This window comes from Cupressus sempervirens, chromosome 10, assembly GCF_028749045.1.
Source record: "Cupressus sempervirens isolate cs-2001-9-10 chromosome 10, ASM2874904v1, whole genome shotgun sequence".
Classification (NCBI taxonomy): Eukaryota; Viridiplantae; Streptophyta; class Pinopsida; order Cupressales; family Cupressaceae; genus Cupressus; species Cupressus sempervirens.
Genome location: NC_143127.1, coordinates 292442020 through 292462486, shown reverse-complemented (window position 1 = coordinate 292462486; position 20467 = coordinate 292442020). Strand labels below are relative to the sequence as shown.

General features: G+C 34.2%; 1 protein-coding gene across 1 annotated transcript; it reads left to right on the top strand.

Annotated features, from left to right (window-relative positions):
- Positions 1 to 16231: 16231 nt before the first annotated feature.
- Positions 16232 to 19224, top strand: LOC149533798 (uncharacterized). The gene is made up of 3 exons (XM_089805914.1): positions 16232 to 16367; positions 17822 to 17951; positions 18603 to 19224. Exons 1-3 carry the CDS (start codon positions 16232 to 16234, stop codon positions 19222 to 19224), a joined length of 888 nt encoding a protein of 295 aa, XP_089662040.1.
- Positions 19225 to 20467: the final 1243 nt, after the last annotated feature.

Below are 20467 nucleotides of genomic sequence, written 5' to 3'. Positions count from 1 at the left end.
TCTTGATTCCAAGAGAGGTTTTTTTGGATTCACCTCCCGATCTTTATACTCTGCTAGAACGCTAGAGTTGAGGTCATCCCAAGGGGTGATGAAATCCCCAAGCAGGCCTCCTAAAAAGAGAAACAAGGTTTTGGATCCTAATCTTATGCACCCAAGATGGTCTCGAAAGACGACAAGGGGAGAGAAGACTTGGATGACCTTGGGCTAAAAAGCACGCTTGTTCTTTTACCAAATGACTCTTATGTGTATTGATCTAGACTTTGCAAGCACTCATGTTTAAGAGACAATGTTCAATTTCAACTTTGAAATGTGCCAACAAAGCAAAACCGATCGAAGAATGCGAACAAGAAGAAGAGTTAGGGTCAACAAGAAAGTAAACCTGCGCGCTCGGAGGCCCTCCATGTCAAGTATCGATTAATTTCCTTTAAAGCATTCAAGAGTTAGTGTGATTTTGTTTTAATCCCAAAACAAAGGTGTGTGAGATTCGATTTCAAGCGCACGCCCGGAGGCCCTCCACGTCAATAGTTGTTCAATTTTAGTGCCCAAAACTTGAAGTGTGATCGATTTAATCTAGAGTTTTGGTCATTTAAGAATTTTGATAAACTTAAAGCAAACATTCAAAGACCAAGTGAGCGAGTTAGATTGTGGAACATTTAACACCTTTTTCAAGTAGACCCATCCCCATAAATGGCGCTGAGATTGCAACCAATGGTTGAATTGATGGGTGATTAGAAAAGAGGTGAGTCCAAGGAACTATTCAAATTGATTTTTGCAAATTTGTATTTAACTTAATGAAGTTTCTTAAATGTCCAAAAGTCAAACTTTGCCTAAATTGCATATGGAAAAGAGATTTGTTTTGTTCAATTTTAAAAGCTCCAAATGAAGTGTTTGATATTGCAATGGTTAATTGATCATTTGCATTCAAGATTGAGTTGTTTATTTTAAGCATGCATTCCAAGAAAAATGTATTTAACCATTCAAGTTCATTCCATGAAAAATCTAAAAAACATGATTAAATCTGTTGCTCCAACCTACAATAAGACAAAAAAAAAAAGAAAATTGATTAGTCACCCAAAATCTTCCAAAATGAAAGCTTAACTATGGAAAATTTTTTTAAAACTTTTTTTGTTTTTTTTCCTATGCATAAAAATGCTTAAAATAGTCTAAATCCTACGAAACCACTAAAAGTCAAATTTTGATTTATACTTTTTTTGTAAAACTACAAAGTGCAGAAATAAAGATTTTAAAACAGAAGTGCAATAGAGACAGGCGAAGACGATAGTTCATCAGGCGCAGACGCCAAACTATGGAGACACTAATCTGCAGAGACGCTAATCTGTAGAGATGACAGAGAAAGAGGCGGAGATGAAAGATTAGGTTGGCGACGGCGGAGATGATATTTTAGGTCACGGAGATGACAGTTTGACTGCTGGCAGTAGCGAAGACGACAGTTTGACTGATGGCGACAGCGGAGACGACAGAGTGTGTTTTGAATAAGAAAATCAGCCATGTGGAAATGATGGTTAGAGGCGGAGATGACGATAAAAGCTAGATGGAGACACTAAAACTCAGAGACGTTGATCTGCGCAGACGACAGAATTCACTTCAGAGATGATAGATTAGGATTCAGAGATGACAGTCGTCCAGTTGAAGACGCCGATTTGCGAAGATGACACTGCGCAAAATTGGGTTTAAAACACGCAAATTTTCTTTAGAAAAATTTTGGAATTTGATTTTTGAAGCTTTGTTTTTTCTCCATAATGTTTCTTTTAACCTACAAGAACAAGATTAAACCCTACAACTCACTCAAACGACAAGAAACATTAGATTATTAGAAAAAAATAATATATAGATCAAAATAGATGATTAAATGACCCATAGTGGGATCCCACTGGGCGTGCCAAAATGTATATGAGAAATATGTTAGCAAGTAATACTGATCTATCCAAAAACAAAAGCATTAACTAGCATAAAAATCATAACATATATGAGAGACAAAGTGAAACCCTCAAATGAGAATATGAGCCATAGAATGGCTCTCCCAATGAGGATGGTCACTTGATTTAGGGATGAGTCTAAGTAAAAGATTGGTATGTATGCTCAAGGCTTCTCAAAATAGCTTCAATGGAGATGGAAATGGAAAATTGGTAGCTTGGGAGCTCTATATTTGGCATTATAAGGGTATGGTTGATGGCTTTTGGTTCTCAAACTAGCATTATAACTTTGGCTTAAAAGTTGTGATGAAATGGCTTGGGAGGGGATTCAATTTATAGGCTTGAGAGATGGAGGGCTAAGATGGAAGGAAAGGAAAAAGCTTAAGGAGGGCTAGTATGCACTCAAAGGAGAGCACATGGATTGTGCTTGTTTAGCACCAATCCGAGAGTGACACATGTCATAGGGTGAGTGGATGGAGGAAAGGGGAAGGATGAGTCAACAAAGGAAGCTCAAAGGATAATATCTTCATAAAGACCCTTCATTATGGCTTGTAAGAGCTTGTAAGAGTCTTTATGGCTTTTGTAAGAGCATTCATTGTTGGGTGGTTGGGATATTTTGGAGGGAGTTGAGATTGTTGACTTTCCTTGGCTTAAGAAAGTCTTAAACTTGCTTAGGGAATGTGACAACATTAGGGGGTGGATTAGGCTTGGGTTTAGGATTAGATTAGGGATGTTAGAGATTTGCAAGTGGATGGCATTCATGAGGGTGGGTGAGTTAGTGGCTAAGCTTGGTTAGTATGGGTGGATGGGGTGGATGAGGCTAAAAAGGGGGATTTAGGATAGGTTAGGGGTTATTAGCTTTGAGGGTTTTATTTATCAAATAGATTTATTTAATAAATGGGGATTTTGGAATTAGATAGAAGAATAGGATTTAATTGATAAACAATAGGTTATTTGATTTATCAATTAGGACTATAGATGATTAATTAAATTAATCAGCTAGGGATGGCAAATGATTAATTAAATAAGAATTTAATTAATGATGCCTTTAGAGATGGTTAAATTAGATTACCAAAGTGGTGTAATCAAATTTAGGTGTCTACACTTATATACAGAGTTCATGGGTAGACATCTCAAGCCCGAGATTTCCCAACTCCTATAGAGTTCATGGGCATACATCTCATTCACGAGATAGCCCAAATTTTATGATATTAGACATAGAACTCCTCCACAAGTTTTCCCAATTTTGATTGATTTTTAGGCATACATATCACTTACGAGATTTCCCACAATTGCATGAAATTTTATTTAATATTATGAATAAATTGAATAAATTGAATTTTTGATTACAATGCCATTATTTCTTCCTTTGGTATTGTCTCCTGAATTGATAAAATGATTCAAATCAACAATGCATGGGGAAAATCCATTCAAATTTCCATAAAGAAAACAAAGAGACCAATTTTAAAACTTTACATATATTAAGGTTATACAATCACATAAATATATTACTTAGATTAAAAAACTCATTGAATATTATATTTAAATAATGAACTCCTTAATAATAGGAAAAAATATGACATAAAGATATTATTCATTCATATCATTTAGTAAATTAATTCATTAATATAAAATAATTATTTTAATGTCATAATACTAAATTAACTACACTTATAATCAGCCCCCCCACCCCAAATAAAAAAATAAAAAATCTTAGTTGGGTCAAATTAAACTTTGACAACTCATCCCTTGGTAATATAGGTCAATCCTGTGAGGCAGGTCTCATTAGAGACATGTTAGGCCCCATGTTGGCTTCCTTTTCTATTAACCTTGGGTCTTGGATGGCCCACATTGTAGAAGTGTATGTATCTTATAATTGGGTTGAGCTAGGTGTCATGCAAGGTTATAGGAAAATAATAGTGGAGTGTAACGCCACAAATGTCATTAAGATGCTCAATAAGAAGAAGAATTTTGGGATGAGAAAGAAGTGACATCATAAAAAAATTTAAAAATATTCTTACCATAGTGGAGGTATTGAGATTCCAACACACCTATAGGGAGGGAAACAATGCAAATGATGGGTTGGTGGCGATGTCTTGTTTCACAAAAACTATCATAATCTAGTATAGACTGCTCCTGAGGAAACTCGAGTGGAGATCACTAATGATACTTCCAAGCTTGAAAATAATAACTTTCCTAGTTATGTGTTATTTTGACACAAAATAACATGTAATTTCCTTGGGGTTCAATACTTAGGTTATTGTATCTACCCAACATATGGTTTTCTATCTTTTATTGTGTTTATTCTCATATAGAGTGCTTTGTCGACAACATAGGTGGAGACCTAAACCAAATTGAACTTGATTCCTATGGGAGCTCAAAAGTAACTTGGAACTTTGGAGAATCATTGAGGAGGGCCATATCAACCAATATGTAGAAGGTATGAAGAGATACATCCATGACCTGTCAAAATAGTTTATAGATTATTGCCAAGATGATGGCAATTTTTTCATTAGGGCTATGTCATTTGTAGTTTCTATGGAAAATATAGCTATAGTAACATGTCTTCTTGTAGAGAGGAAAGAAATACCACATGATTCCAAGGGGCATTACAAAACTAACATCAAATGGTTCCTCAACCCAGTGGAGACTATTCCTCAATTGAAGAATGGTTTCAATAGGTTAGAACTTCTTGGGGATTGGAAGGATTTTATTTTCATTCTCATGAAGTACATTACACTAAAAGGTAGATTCAAAAGATTTCAATCCCATGTCTTTCATATGTTGAATTAGTTTCATAGAGACATAAATTAATTTCCCCTTTTGGATTTATTCTCCTCTATATTAATCTAATTCAAAAATTTAAGAACATGTATGCCCTCCTACGCTAGGATCTTATTCTCTACCTTTATAACTTCCACATATATCTTGCACCCTAACTGAGCTCTAAACCACCCCTTTATGTGAAGCTTAACAACTCTAATTTCACTCCAATATGCCTATTAGCCAATAATCTCACCTCCCTTGGATAAATGTAAATATTTGGGCTTAGAACAACCAAAAGAGAACTCAATTTTAGTGTTTGAGAATTTTGCTTCCTTGTGGTGCACAAAGTCAACCTAGATTCCTAAAGTTCTATTACTAATTCTCCTTTCTAGTCCTTAAATCACTCTTCCCATGTTATGACTCACCTGGACTATGAACCTTCTATTTGGAAAAGCATCACCCCCACCAATATGGTTGGAAATATTTCCCCTAATGATCATTATAATTTGGACACTATTATGAGTAAGGTGGATGAACCATGTGTGCTCTACAACATGTATAATGCTACTTGCTAATCGCTTATTTTGCAACTCCAAATTGCTGGGAGGAAGATGTTAACAGGTTGGAGGTCATAGATGAAGGACATAAAAAAGTGGTAGATTAGACTTAGAACAAGGGTGGTGATAACATGTGGGGTGTTGATGATTTAAATCAAAAAATTAGTAACTAGGAACTCATCAAGGAGAAAATCAAAGACTTGAAGAACCAAATTCCCATGGAGGGGGAGAAAAATGAAATGGTTAGTGCCTTGGATAATGTTAAGGTCAATCAGTCTTAACTATATAAACAACTCTAGGGCCTTTCTTCCTATGACATGAATATGATGGAAAAGACCACCTAGTATATCAATTCCCTATTGGTGCAGAAGCACCCAAATAAAAAATGCTGACTGAAAGATTTTATCTTGGAATTTGCATAGGTCCTTGTGGGGTCAGTTTACCCTATTCTATATTGTTTTGGAACAATCTATAAGTTGTTTTGGCAAGAGATAAGGATTTAGATTTTTCTAGTTTAGTTTTTCTTCTGTAATAATCTAGAATCTTCCATAGACCATCTTAGCAAGTTTAAATAGAATTTTAGGTTTAGGTTTAGGTCAAGTTTGAGAACAAAGTTTTTGGATACAAAATTATGTGGAGAAGAAATCTGCAGGAGAGCCAGTGTATGCATTGTTCATTTGATAAATTAAATTGAAGAACTTTATTGTCTATCTCTTGCTGGTGCTGGTTCCTTTTTGATATTGCTTTTGTTGAATTTATCTCTGCATCATTTTTGGTATCAGAGCTTGGGGAAAGATCCTAAGGTGCTTGCAAAAAGCTTGGGGAAAGCTTTTAGCTTCTAAGGTGGATTGGATTTTGTGACAGGTTGAGGAAAGAACCTGTAAGTGTGGCCAAAAGACTAGGTTGAGTGGAGAGAACCTAGATAGGAGACAATGGTCACAAGAGGATATTTATCTCATGATCAGAAGATACTATTTGATGCATGGGTTTCATATTGGGATTTTGAGAACAAGAAGAAGCAAGAAGCAAGGATAAGAGCGAAAAATAAAAGGAAGAAAAGAGAAGAGGAAGCCATAATAGATCAAGAGATAAAAGAATGAATGGAATTCCTAATGCAGGAATTGAGAAAGCATGAAGAAAATTTTGTGCAACTAAAAGAGGAATTACAAAAAAATATGGAAAAAGAAAATACAAATCTAGAGCATCAACCAATTCAGATTACAAAAGCTTGTACTGAGACATTGGAAGAGAAGAGTTGGTCGTTGAAAGAACAACCTAATCACATTGATGATGATATACCAGATAAACAGATCGATGTTGACATACCAAATGAACATAGTGAAGCAGATATACAAGGTGAACAACAACATGTTTTTGATGAAACTTATGATACATAAGTCCTTCAAGATAGAAAAGAGGTTGAAATGGTTCATAAAGAGTTAGATGTGATGGTCCTTAATGCAACAAAGAAATGGCATTTGAAGTTAAGGAAGAAGGTGGTCTGGCCTATCAAAAGGATACTAGTAGCAAGGAAGAAGACTTGTGATGAAGCTAAGAGGATAGAGGAGGCTCCAATAGTGATGAATTTGTCTCCAAGCATGAAGATATTGCAGCATAAAGACATCATAGCAAAGGATGCAATAGTTCCTACAATAACCCAAATTGGTGAAGTCATATTTAATGAGGTTGCATCTAATCCATTCATTGTAGGTTTGCAGGAGTCCTATCTGAATATGGAAAACATTTATGCACATATGACAACTGATTTGGATACTAGTCAAGAGTACAAACAACAAATACCAAAGAATTGGAAGGCACGAAAGAGGAAGGCCAATCCTAGGGACTTGGATTTATTGTCCTCGGGAGTATGGTGCAAAAGCACAAAAATAAAAAATGCTGACTGGAAGATTTTATCTTGGGATTTGTATAGGTCCTTATGGGGTCAGTTTACCCTATTCTATATTATTTTGGAACAATCTATAAGTTGTTTTGGCAAGAGATGAGGATTTAGATTTTTCTTCTGTAATAATCTAGAATGTTCCATAGACCATCTTAGCAAGTTTAAATAGAATTTTAGGTTTAGGTTTAGGTCAAGTTTGAGAACGAAGTTTTTGGATACAAAATTGTGGGGAGAAGAAATTTGCAGGAGAGCTAGTGTATGTATTGTTCATTTGATAAATTAAATAGAAGAATTTTACTGTCTATCTCTTGCTAGTGTTGGTTCCTTTTTGATATTGCTTCCATTGAATTTATCTTTGCATCACCTACATTCAAAGATAGATGAAAATGAGAAAAAACACAAGAGAGAGAAGAAATCTTCAAGGTTACTCTTAAAGGTGATGTGACCTCTTTTGAAGTTACTACTAGATGTCCTCCAAACTAGCTCTCCTTCTTGAACAAGCTGATGGAGCTTATTGAAGATTGGAAATGGGTTTCTTTTCCCCCTAAATGATGTTAGTTTGCTAACCTAATTTTCTAGTCATTTGTTATTGTTGGTTGTTATTCTTTTTTGTTAGTTATCTTTTTGAATTCACTTCTTGTGAATTCTTTTATGTCATACACGTTAAGACTTGATGTTACTTTAATTATTAGGATCAAGACCTATCTCACTTAAATTTATAATAACACTAATTATAATTAATAATTATTATTATTCCAATAATAATCCAACCTTAACCATAGTTACATTATATTGGGAAAATAATAGTATTTTATAATGTTTTAAAATAATCAATAATGATTAAATGCTAAGTCCTAAGAATCATAATATAAATAAAAAATGCATCTCTCATGCAATAAATCTAATTAACATTGTGGAAACTAAAGATTGAATAGCTGTCATGATCAAACATTACTCAAACCAACAATAAGCAAAGGGTCATAAAGAATCTAGAGTTGTCTACTTGACAACTTGAGAAGGTATATCGAAGTAAATCACCCTACAAGAAAATGATAGTTGGCTAGGTAATATTCCAAATTTAAAATATATGCGATTTCCCTTTTTAACATGCATGAATTGGGCTAGGTAATATTCTAGATTGAATTGTAATATTAATAATAGTCATGTTTTGATAATCAAAAGATTAAGTCTTATAATATTTCCTCAAATTATAAGATTATATCGGATCTGATTTTAATAATCATTTATAATGTTATTTGAGAATAGAATTAATAATATCGAGATCATAATAATACTTTAACTGAATAGTATATATAATATTTATAAATATAATATAGATATTCAATGTATTTGTATACCTTCAATATCTTATGAGATTTATAATAATATCTTTTATAATGTTATCGATAATGTATTCTTAGCTAGAAAGTTAGCTTTTTGAATTAATAAAACACATTACTTTGAAAATAACATACCTTACATATTGGGCTCCCAATAATTTCAAGATTCAAAGCTACTTGCTATTTAACAATGGGACACGACTATCCTCCCTACAAACTATACAGTCAAGCATGATTTACATAGTTTGTAGTCAAAAACAACAAAAATTTTGAAAAAAAATCACTACATTTTCGTGAATTTAGAAAAAAAAAGAGCTTGACTTTGTTTTATCTTTAGTGCATTTTGTCTGGAGATTAGCCTATCCCTTTAATAATGTGGACCATTATATCTATTTATTTATATTGCATCTTAACCCACCTTTATTACCTTATGTTGGGTACTCTTTATCCATGTGAAATGAAGGTCATTTTTTGATATATGTATTTGGCATAATTTCCTTAAATGATTACTTCACTACTCCGCCAAAATGTATTATCCTTCCCAAATATCTTCTTGATCTTGTTTAGTTTATTTTCTTTTAAATATGACTTTCTATTTTTTAATTTTTTTTCCAGTACATCAAACAAATTAGATATAGTTATCCCCTTTTTTTTTTTTTTGAAAAGATAATTCTTTGAATGCATCCAAGACAGGGCACTGGGCAAGTAATGGACATAGTGGGACCAAGGAATCACATCGGAGCATCATAGTGGGACTAGGGCAATAGACACAATACCAGATAGGGTTCAGATCCCAAACAGGCTCATTTCCAAGGGCAAAACAAAGATTGGGCCCAGCCCACAACAAGATAGTGGTAGGCCTTTAAGCCAGGGGTTTCAAGGTGCACTTTCCAATTTTTGTTTTGTTTTATATATTTGCTCTTGTTAGTTTTTGTTTCATCCTTCTTTCCTTTGATCAATAGAAAAACAAATTGTGGATACACAAACAATGGGAAAACAAATAGTCGATATGCAAACTATGGGAAAACAAACCATCTCATTGGTAAAAAACGGTCAAGAAATTCTAGTACACTTTGAAACTAACCATTTAGGTCAAGTCAAAGTGGCATCACTTGACAAGATAGGGAAATATATTAGGGTCAACATTAAACAGTTCAAGGGCATTTTAAAACATAGACTTGCTTGCTTGAAAGGGTCACATGAAAAGTAGAAACACAGGCAGAGATTGCATAAACTAGAGAAGAAACAGAAAGATGTTGTCAAAATGTGCCCTCCTCCACACTTAGATGGTGATAGTCATTTGTGGGGTAGCAACAACTTTGTTGATTCTGTCACTTACAGCCCTACCTCCACGCCTCTCGCTTGGTGCCCAGATCTTTATGTTCAAGAACTTTTGAGGGCCAAGAGGAGGTTGGAACTCCTAGAGGCTAAGGAGCAAGAAAGTTACCGTAATATGTAGGTGTTAATTTTAGCAAATAAAACTCTTGCAGATAAAAACAACATTTTAAAAGCTCAAATCTCAATGCTGTAAGAAACGCTTTTAGCAGGGAAGCTTGAATGGCAGAACATGAAGGATGAATGGAAAAACCTGAATGCTACATTGGAAACAAAAAAGGTCACAACAAATACCAAGTCATCTCATTATAAGGAGAGAATGATTCTTCACACTAATTCACTAGGAAAGGCAGAGGTTGAAGAGGAGAGGAGAATTTTTTCAGAAGTCACCAAAACTTGGGACAAAAATAGCAAACACCTTGATATGGCAAGAGAAGAGGTAAAGATTCGTATGAACACACAAGATGAAGAGGTCAAGGAAAGGCAACGTAGGGCATCCAATTTAATTATCAAAGGGATAAAAGATTACGGGGAAGGCGAACACACCCTCGAGTTAATGAGGGATTTCCTACAAGATGTGTTGTTGTGGCAAGGACAAATCTGTCAAGCTTGGAGGGTTGGCAAACCACGCGCTGAGAGAAATAGGCCAATTAAGGTAGTCATGCCTAGCATTAGCGAAAAACAAAATCTACTTAAAAAAAAAAAGCTCTTGAGGGGTTCTTGCTTTGTTTTAGAGGAGGATTTAACCATGAGACAAAAAGTAGAAAGAAGAATGGAAATGGAAAAAATCAGAACAGCTAGAAATGAAGGCAAAAGAGCTTGGATGTTGAAGGGAAAAATAATTATTGCTCATTTTGGCCACCGCTCCAATGAAGGGCAGCAAGAAGGCAACAAAGGTGTGACAATAAACACTTTAGCATGTAGCGATACAACAAGATCAAAAATCACGCTTAGCGATAATAACTCAACTTTGAGTCTTTCACATCAAAACAAATAGCAATCAAGCTTAACCCAGATGTCCTTAAGTTTAGTTTGTTGGAATTGTAGAGGTTATCCGTGGAGACGTGGGCCTGGGTTAGGTCCTATCATAGAAGGCAAAGACATTATTTGTCTCATAGAGACACATGAGCATGAGGGATGTAAGAACCCATTGTTTGAAGGTTACTGGAAGATGGCAGTATGGAATGAGGTAGCATGAAATGGTAAAGGTCATGGAGGTATAATGGTTCTAGTAAAAGAAAGAGAAGGTCATGCCATTCAGTTGGAAAAGAATGATTCTAATAAATGATTTATATGGCTCAAAATCGTGGAAAATAACACTCTTCTCAGGATTGCAGCCTGTTACTTTGCTTCACAAGTATCTAAAACTTATAAAAAGTGTGGCTTAGATCATAATGACCCCTATGCTGTGTTAAAGAAAGATTTTGCTATTTTTTCGTAGCGTGGGATGTTCTTCTTGTTGGAGATTTCAATGCTAGGACATAAAATTAGCAAGCAAGTATTTTTAGCTCCAAAGTAAATGATAACCCTATTTGGCTCACAGAAGAAAGAAATCATCAATGGGAAAGAATATCTGAAGATACTAAAGGCTGCAATCATTTTGGAGAAGAATTGATCACTCTATCTGGCACATTTGATCTCATAATTTGTAATGGTTTGGCTAGATGGGCTAAGTTGGGAAATTTCACTTGCAACACATACAACAGGGCAAGTGTGGTAGATTATGTAATTTGTTCATAGAATTTGTATGAAAATATTGAAGAAGTTGAAATTGGAGAGCACATTTGGGATCTCAAATTAGATCATAGACCGCTATACATAAATTTGTATTGGGCAAAGGATAGGCAGATTGGGACAAAAATCCAAGGCCCTCAATACCCCCCTTCTCAGGGTAGAATTTTGTTAACTTCAGAAAATAGTAACACTTTCAAAGCTACTCTTGAGGAACTTTTTATGGGACACCCTATGTATAAACATGGTGTTAACAATCATGATTTATTAAATTTGATTCATGAGGCTCTTTCAAAATGCAAAAGAGCAAAAAATAGAAAATTTGAAACTAATTGTTTTCTAGCCAATGCTTGGTTTGATAAGGAATGCAAGAGTACTAGGAGAAACCTAAGGGAGTCAAATAAAACTAACCTTGACATTAAGGCCTACAAACAGATCCTAAAGAAGAAAAAGTTGATTTTATGTTCACAAGGAGAGAGGAGCTAATTTTCTTGGGCTGAAATAACCCCAAATGTTTTTGGAAAGAACTCCAACCAAGGAGAAAGCAAACTAAAAATAATATTACTGCCACCCAATGGATTGAATATGCTAAGAAACTTTATAAACAAGAGGGTGGAGTGGGATAGACACCTTTGGTCAACGATGATACAAATCTTTTCACTGTGCAAGAGATAGAGATAGGGATTAAGAAGTTAGGTGGAGGTAAAGCAAAAGATCTTGGTGCGCTCCAAGCAGAATATCTGAAGTGGGGTATGAAAACTCTTGCACTGCACATCATTGAAATTTTCAACAAAATCTGCCAAGAAGGGTTTCCGAAAGATTGGACAATCAACCTTGCAATACCACTTTTTAAGAGTGGTGATGTTAACAATCTCTCCAACTACAGGACTATAATGATCCATCCCCTCTTTGCTAAACTTTTTGGTAGCATGATAGAAACTAGGATCAACAAATGGGCAGAAGAAAACCATAAACATGCTAAAGGGCAAGTTGGTTTTAGGCCAAAGCACTCGACAGTGGATCACTGTGTCACTTTGAGACACATTATTGAAAAAGAGTGGGAGAAAAACGAAGAGGTTTTTTGTTGCTTTGTTGACTTTAAAAAGGCTTTTGAGGCCATCTTGAGAGACAAGCTTTGGTTAAGGATGGAAGAATTAGGGATTCCTATGCATCTCAAAGTTGCTATTCATAGGATGTATGAAGAGGTGAAAGTCAAAATCAGAACTTCAGATGGTATTTCAGAATGTTTTAGGAGCGATATCAGGGTCAAACAGGGCTGTTCTTTATCTCCTACTTTGTTTGGTTTATATATTGACAAACTGGAAGATTGGTTAAACATACAAAAGGGTGAAGGCATTCAGCTAGGTGAATTTGTTATAAAGCTACTCTTATATGTGGACAATCTCATTTTAATTGCCAAATCTATCAGTGGTTTGCAAGATCATCTATCTTCTCTTGAGCGCTTTTGCGGAATGGTGGGGATGTAGGTCAATATCAGCAAGACTAAGGTTATGATTTTCTCTAATAATAAAAATCAACATCAACATGAATTTTATTACAATGGAAGTGTTCTTGAAGAAGTTGCGGAGTATAAATACCTTGGCATCGATTTCAACAAAAAACTAAGCTAGTCTAGCTATAGCTATAAAAGGATATTAGGTGGGTGGAAGGCTTTTTACACTCTTTAGAATAGGTGTCATGAAGCAGAGTTGTGGGATTGGAAAACTATTCAAACCTTGTTCGGTCTTCTTGTGCTGCTAGTTGTTCTTTATGGGTGTGAATTATGGGCCAGCAAAACTACTATAGCACAATGGAAACAAATCGAAGGAATCTAAAAGCGCTTGATCACAAGCAAGTTTAAAATCAAAAGCACTATTCCATACGATATCATGCTAAGTGAAATGGGGGCTGCTCCTATTGAGGCACTTGCTATGGTTCACCTTCTAAGCTATTAAAAAGAATCAAAAAAATGGAAGAGGATAGATGGCCTAAGGTTGTCTTTAGTGACACACTATGTAAGCAAAAAAGGACATGGATGCAACAAAACATCAAATGGATGAGTAAATGGAATATTCAATTCAATATGTGCCCCACAAATAATAAAGAAATAAAGGTCTTTGTTATGGAGAAATTCTACAAGAGAAATTGGGGAAGCGAGATTGGGAGGAAGAAACTATATTATATAAATGAGTTCAACCTCACTTATGATCAACTCCAAAAAGCATACATAGGAGCCAACATTTCTTGTAGGGCTAAAATTTTTATTTCTTAGTTGAGAACCAACTCTCACCAACTTCGGTGTGAGACCGGGCATTGGAAGAGGCCAAAGGAGGCTTGGGAAGAGAGAATTTGCAGATTCTACAATTCTTGGAAAGTGCAAACTGAACAACACTTTATTTTAGAATGTGAGGCCTACAAGAATAGTAGAGATAAATTTGTGGATACTATATGTGATAGTTCTTGGCATAACTTATTCAACGAAGAGTACATTGAGCAATTGGGTGGACTCATCATCATCTTGCACAAAAAGCAAATAGTGCTACTTAAGTTTGCTTGAGTTGTTTTGCTGTCCCATAGGCTATTTTTAGCCTTGTGGATGTTAAATTTTTATCTATCTAGCTATCTTTCCCTCCTTATTCTAGCATGACAATGTGTACTAGTTTCTTCAATTTTTTAATATTATATGGTGTTGGTTCTTCATTATTCTCATATGTATTTTCTTTATTTACCCAAACCTTTGAAATAGGTTGGTCCCCTAATTTGAAATGAAATTATTTATTTATTTTACTAATCAATAATATTATAATATTGTTATTAAATGTCTTTTTTATTGTTATTACTAATTATTATTGATGTATTTATTTATTTGATCTCTAATATATTGATTAGTAAAGTAAAGATTGATGAATAATTGATTCGGTAATATGATTATGTTTTCTATCTATAATTATATATAAACATTTATTATTAATATTTGGTGATCATATTTTAAGGATTAATTTATATGTCTTCATTTATAAACTATAATAATCTTTTTTTAACTTCCATAGGAACAGATTTGTGTATATTATTATTATTTATATTTTGTATTGGGGAAAGGATATTACACCTCCATTAAAAATTTAAATGGATGCTCAAACCTATAAAAATAGGTGGAATCGATGCTTAGTACCTACATACCTATATGACCATTTGCACATGTACACACATAGATGCATATTAATTTAATCAATAACAATCATTTAAGGGAAATTGAAACATTTTATGTACTTCATGAATGAGCAACTGTGACATAGTCCCTCATCATGGAAACACCTCATACACCTCATACAGGGTCCACATGAATCATTAGTCATAAATATAACAATAACCAAAACATCTAGATATATAAATTAGTCCATGTCAATATATCATAAGTAAGAACACAACATCATCATACATCATAAAAGAAGCATAACTGATGATTTCATAATATCATTTAAGTTTCCGTCAAAACATAATATATCATAAGTAAGAACATAACATCATCATACATCATAAAAGAAGCATAACTGATGATTTCATAATATCATTTAAGTATCCATCAAAACATAATTCACCAATTGCCTTTATGAATACTCCATCACACACATGAACATCCAGAATAAGCCCTTCACATTTAAGGAATAAAAGAATGGGCATGGAAGGGTCTTACACACAACACCAATTCTAAAATTTCCATTGGATCTAGGTTATGCATAAATTCACAAAACTAATGTCATAATTCCAATTGAGTGAGACAAAGAAACAATGATGACCCGAATTTTTAAGTTTTAAACAGGTACCCCCTTCTGCATTTGAAATTATTAGAAATATCAAAGGTATTCAATGCTGAACAGTGAAATTATGTCCCAGTTTGATGTGATGATCAGCTGTGTTCCAGGGGCTTATCCCATTTTGTACAGGTTATTGAGTACGTTAAAGGATAGGGTATTTTTTTCATCATAATCCCTTATAGATACCATCATGGCAGACACTCCCTCTTTCTGCTGTAATGAAGGCTCACTGCCATGTTGTCCCGTAGCAACCAGCAAGTATATAAAAAGAGGCCACCTGACAATCTACTTTAATGAAGAAGTTAGTTGAATGATAGCAACTAGAGGCCGTCAAAGCTGCATGGAATTCAGTTCCATGACACCCATTGAAACAAAACTTTATTTTTAACTCAAGTTTAATACAAAGAAAAAGACATAGCTATGTAATTCCCTAAGTTGGATTAGATACTAGACATTCAAAAATATGTTCTTATGACTGACCGACTGTGCCGACACTGACTGGCGTTAGAACTCGAAAAGGAATCGAGTGTTTCAAGGCAAATGGTTTATCCAAAGAAGCATTATTATACTCATTGATATCGATCATCCCAACCGCAAACAAACAAAAGAATAACCATCCAGTCAAAACTGCTCACAACCATTTGTGAATTTGAAGGTAGCTGAATGTATTTCAGTGTAGACTTCTCAGAGGAGACTGACTGTTAAAGGTACTACATTCTATAAAAAGGATGGTCGGAGGCACTTCAATGTGGTTGTTGTTTACCCATTAATGGAAATATAAGGGCATTACGGAAATTGGATATTAGGTACACAGTTTTTTGAATCTTTCTTGTCTAACTGTAGTTGTATTGTGATGGAGTACATAACCAACAGCTATTCTAACAAGGGGCAGAAGAAAGGTCCCTGGACACCTGAAGAAGACTTTCTGTTGACAAAATATATAGAAACTCATGGTGAAGGACATTGGCGAACCTTACCTAAAAATGCTGGTATGTTATTAATTTAGTCTGTCTTCATTGGTGTTTATTTGTCTGACAAATTCAAGGTTTTCATTTTTAGTGCTTCTACCATATATCAGGTATTGTACTATCACAAATTCTTCCAATACATTTTACTAGATTATATTCAATTGATTGGTATCTGGGTAGTTGATTGACTATTTCAAACTCTCCCGATTCATTAAATTTTCCCAATACATTGTACCAGATTATATTTCATTGACAGGTACTTGGGTAGTTGATTAACTATTACGAGTTCTTGCAATAAACTGCCCTGATTATATTAAGTTGATTAGATATTTCGATAGTTGATTCACTACTACATATTCTTCCAATACATTGTACTAGATTATATTTCTTTGATGGGTATTTGGATAGTTGATTAACTATTACAAATTATTTCAAAACACTGCGCTGATTATATTTCATTGATTGGATATTTGGGTAGTTGATTCACTATTACACATTCTTTCAGTACATTGTACTAGATCATATATCATCAACGGGTATTTGGGTAGCTGGTTAACTTGGCAAAAACAAAAATGGTCTAATAGAATTAATAGCTATATGTTGGCTTGGTGGGAAAATAAAATCAATGGCGGAGATTCCTTAACACCAGATTTTATCATGGACTAGAAAACAATTATACACAGTTGTAAGTGCTCTAATGCCTAACAGACATGTAAAGAATATCAAAATCATCTTCTTGAAATTTCTGATGCTTTTGATCTCACAATGCTTTAATCCTTTTAAGAAAGTATAAAGTTTTCCATCGTTGCTTTACAGATGGAAAATATGATGTTTTGATATGTTTTGATTTGAGAGATTGGTTAGAGCTTTGTGGTTGAAAAATAGGATTCTTTTAAAAGAGATTAGTTTACACATTTCTATAAGGAATTACATGTCTATATGAATCTAGTATTTATTGTTTATGACGGAAAAGATTTCCTAAAGGAATGATTTTGGGCTTCATCTAAAATTTGACAGAACTGTTTATATTGGTAGTTAAATAGTAGCAATGTATTTTATTGTTGAATTTAAAGCTATTTGATTTCTATAGCTATTTTGAAATCACATCATCTAGAATGATGAACCTTGGATCATGTAAAAATATTATGTTTTTCACACTTCTGAATTTTTTAATTCAATATTAAATTTCATTATGTAAGAGTGTTTCAGATACTTATAATTAGAATATAAAAAGTTTGGTAAAAAATGTTAAAGAAAAAATACTTACCATCAAAATTTCAAATACACGTATTACAATTGTTTTAAACCGGCACGAAAACAACTAATTTTTCAAATACAAACTTAGATGGCATTTATGCTGGGCACTTCTGTAGATGTCGAGCCTTAAGATCTATCACTACTCATGTAGTTTATTCCTATTTGGTGCTCGGTTTAGTTCGGAGTGGAGAAAGTAACATAACATATGCATTTTTTAGGTTTGCAACGATGTGGGAAAGGTTGTAGATTACGGTGGATGAATTACTTGAGGCCGAATGTTAAACGAGGCAACATATCTATGGAGGAGGAAGATCTCATTATCAGATTGCACAAGCTCCTCGGCAATAGGTAAAACTACGAAATCCTTGAAAACTATGAATTATAATATATATCATTAATGGGTACTTTGGATAGTTGATTAACAATTACAAATTCTTTCAATACATTGTATTAGGTTGTACCTCGTTGATGGGTATTTGATTAACTATTGCAAATTATTTAATACATTGGATAGTTGTATTTCATTGATGGATATTTTGTGCAGTTAGATAAACTATTGCAAATTATTTCAATACATTGGATTATATTGCATTGATGGGTATTCTGGCAGTTGATTACCTGCTATACATTCTTCAATACATAGTACTAAATTATATATACTTGGGATGGATATTTGGATAGTTGATTAACTGCTACAATTAATGCTCTCAAAACATTGTAGTAGATTTCATTGATGGATATTCGATTTCGTTGATGGGTATTTGATTAGTTAATCAATTTTTACAAATTCTTTCAGATTTTATTTGATTACTGGATTGGTTTTATCCGATTAATGAAACCGAATTGTTGATTAACTATTACAAATTCTTTCAGTACATTGCATTAAATTATATATTATAAATAGACATCTGGATAATGATTAACTACGACAAATTCTTTCAAAAACATTACATTAGATTATATTTCATTAATGAGTATTCTGGGGACTTTGTGTTGCAGATGGTCTCTGATTGCAGGTCGAGTGCCGGGCCGAACAGACAATGAAATAAAAAACTACTGGAACACTCGTTTGAGCAGGAAGCTTAGGAGCAATGCCAATAAGCAGAGAACAGACTGTATGAGCAATGCCAATAAGAGGAGAACAGATTTTATGAGCAATGCCAGTGAAATATTCAATGCAGAATATGAAGAATGCCTGACTCAGAAATACAACCATTCTCTTTCAAGAAGCATCATAGCCAGCACAGCTTTCGAGGACTCGCGGGGTTCTCCAGATGCCAATGTGCAGGGAGAAGCTTCTCTAAACATAAATATATGGGAGCAGAAATTTCTGTTTGATCAAATGTATGGTGAACTAAGTCAAATGATTAATGCACAAAACCATGTTTCTTCCTCTACCAATCAGCAGCTGTATAATGGTATCAATCATCCATGGCCATATTTGGTGGAAGATTTATTTGCTTCACGTGAAATGCCTAATCAATCAACCAAATCATTGAGCCCACTAAAAGGCGAGAGACCCACTTTATCTGTTTACAATGACAAGGACTTCAAGAGATCTAGTCCAGTATTCTCTGATGAGGCGCACTTTCTGTCCACAGTATTTGGGCCAATCCATTGATAGTAAATGTCCGTACGATGCAAGCGAGAAGCTGAATGCATCAGAACCTCAGGAATTGCTTGAAAGTTAATTCTCACAGTTTGTTTGATAGCATTGTATTAGAGGAAACTGAATCCTTTCTTGAAAGTTTACGTCACCCAAATTATTTTTCCGCAATCACTGTGACCATTATTCTAAATGTATTATGTGTTGAATATCATATATAAATTTACAGCGCAAGTTAATCACAGGGAAAACTAAAACCAAATGATCGTTCAATTTGGATAAGATTGTTATAAATTATTCATAAAGCATATTAAATGAAATGATAGAATAACATTCAACAAGGCAAATTTCTATAAGATAAATTTTCTATAAATTAGTCGAGAGAAAGGATAAAATTGTTATAATATATATGTTAAAAAAATGAACATTAAATATTAAAATAATAGAATTGTTTTTGATATTAAAAGTAATTAAAATTTGGGTATCTTGGGAGAATACAGCAGAGTCACTATCAATAGAAACACAACTCACAAATAAATAGTCAATAGACTATAAACCCATAATTAACATAAAAAACATAGTAGTGAGCCTAAAACTTACTATCAAAACAAGTCATGCAGATGGTAAAAAGGAAAACCATCTGCGCTTAACTAACAACTGAACTAATTATAGTATTTGAGAGGTTCGTAATAACAACTATTACAACCATAATGAGATTGTTCCAGATCCAACCACACAAGACTTGAGAATTTAAAGCATAGAATAATAACATAACAAAAATAAAACTAAAAACACAGAAAGAGGAAAAGTAATCAATCTTTTTTGTCCTCCTAGTTCGGCTTAGACAACATCACCCAATCGTTGACCAAGAATTGGTACAACTTCTTTGCATCACCCTCCTCTTTATGTTCACCCTTCTCTTTCCCCTGTTGCAGGAGCTGGAGGCTAGTTGCAGGAGCACGCATGACCTTGACACCAAAATCAACTAAGGTCATGAAACAGGACTCCACCTCGATCCACAACTTTTTTAGGTTCACTTCCATCCACAAGAAAACATTTCTGTCTAGACGAGGGGGAGAATGGGGACTTTGGACAGGAGGTGGCATGGAAAGACAACAAGAGGGGGGGGGGAGTGAATTGGAGAGGTAGATGGGAGGTTAGGGCTAACAGGGGGTTCTTTCTTCTATTTCCTAAAGGGGAGGTAGCAGTCAAAGGGGAGTTCTTAGTTTATTTCCTAGTAGTTAAGTCCACAATACCC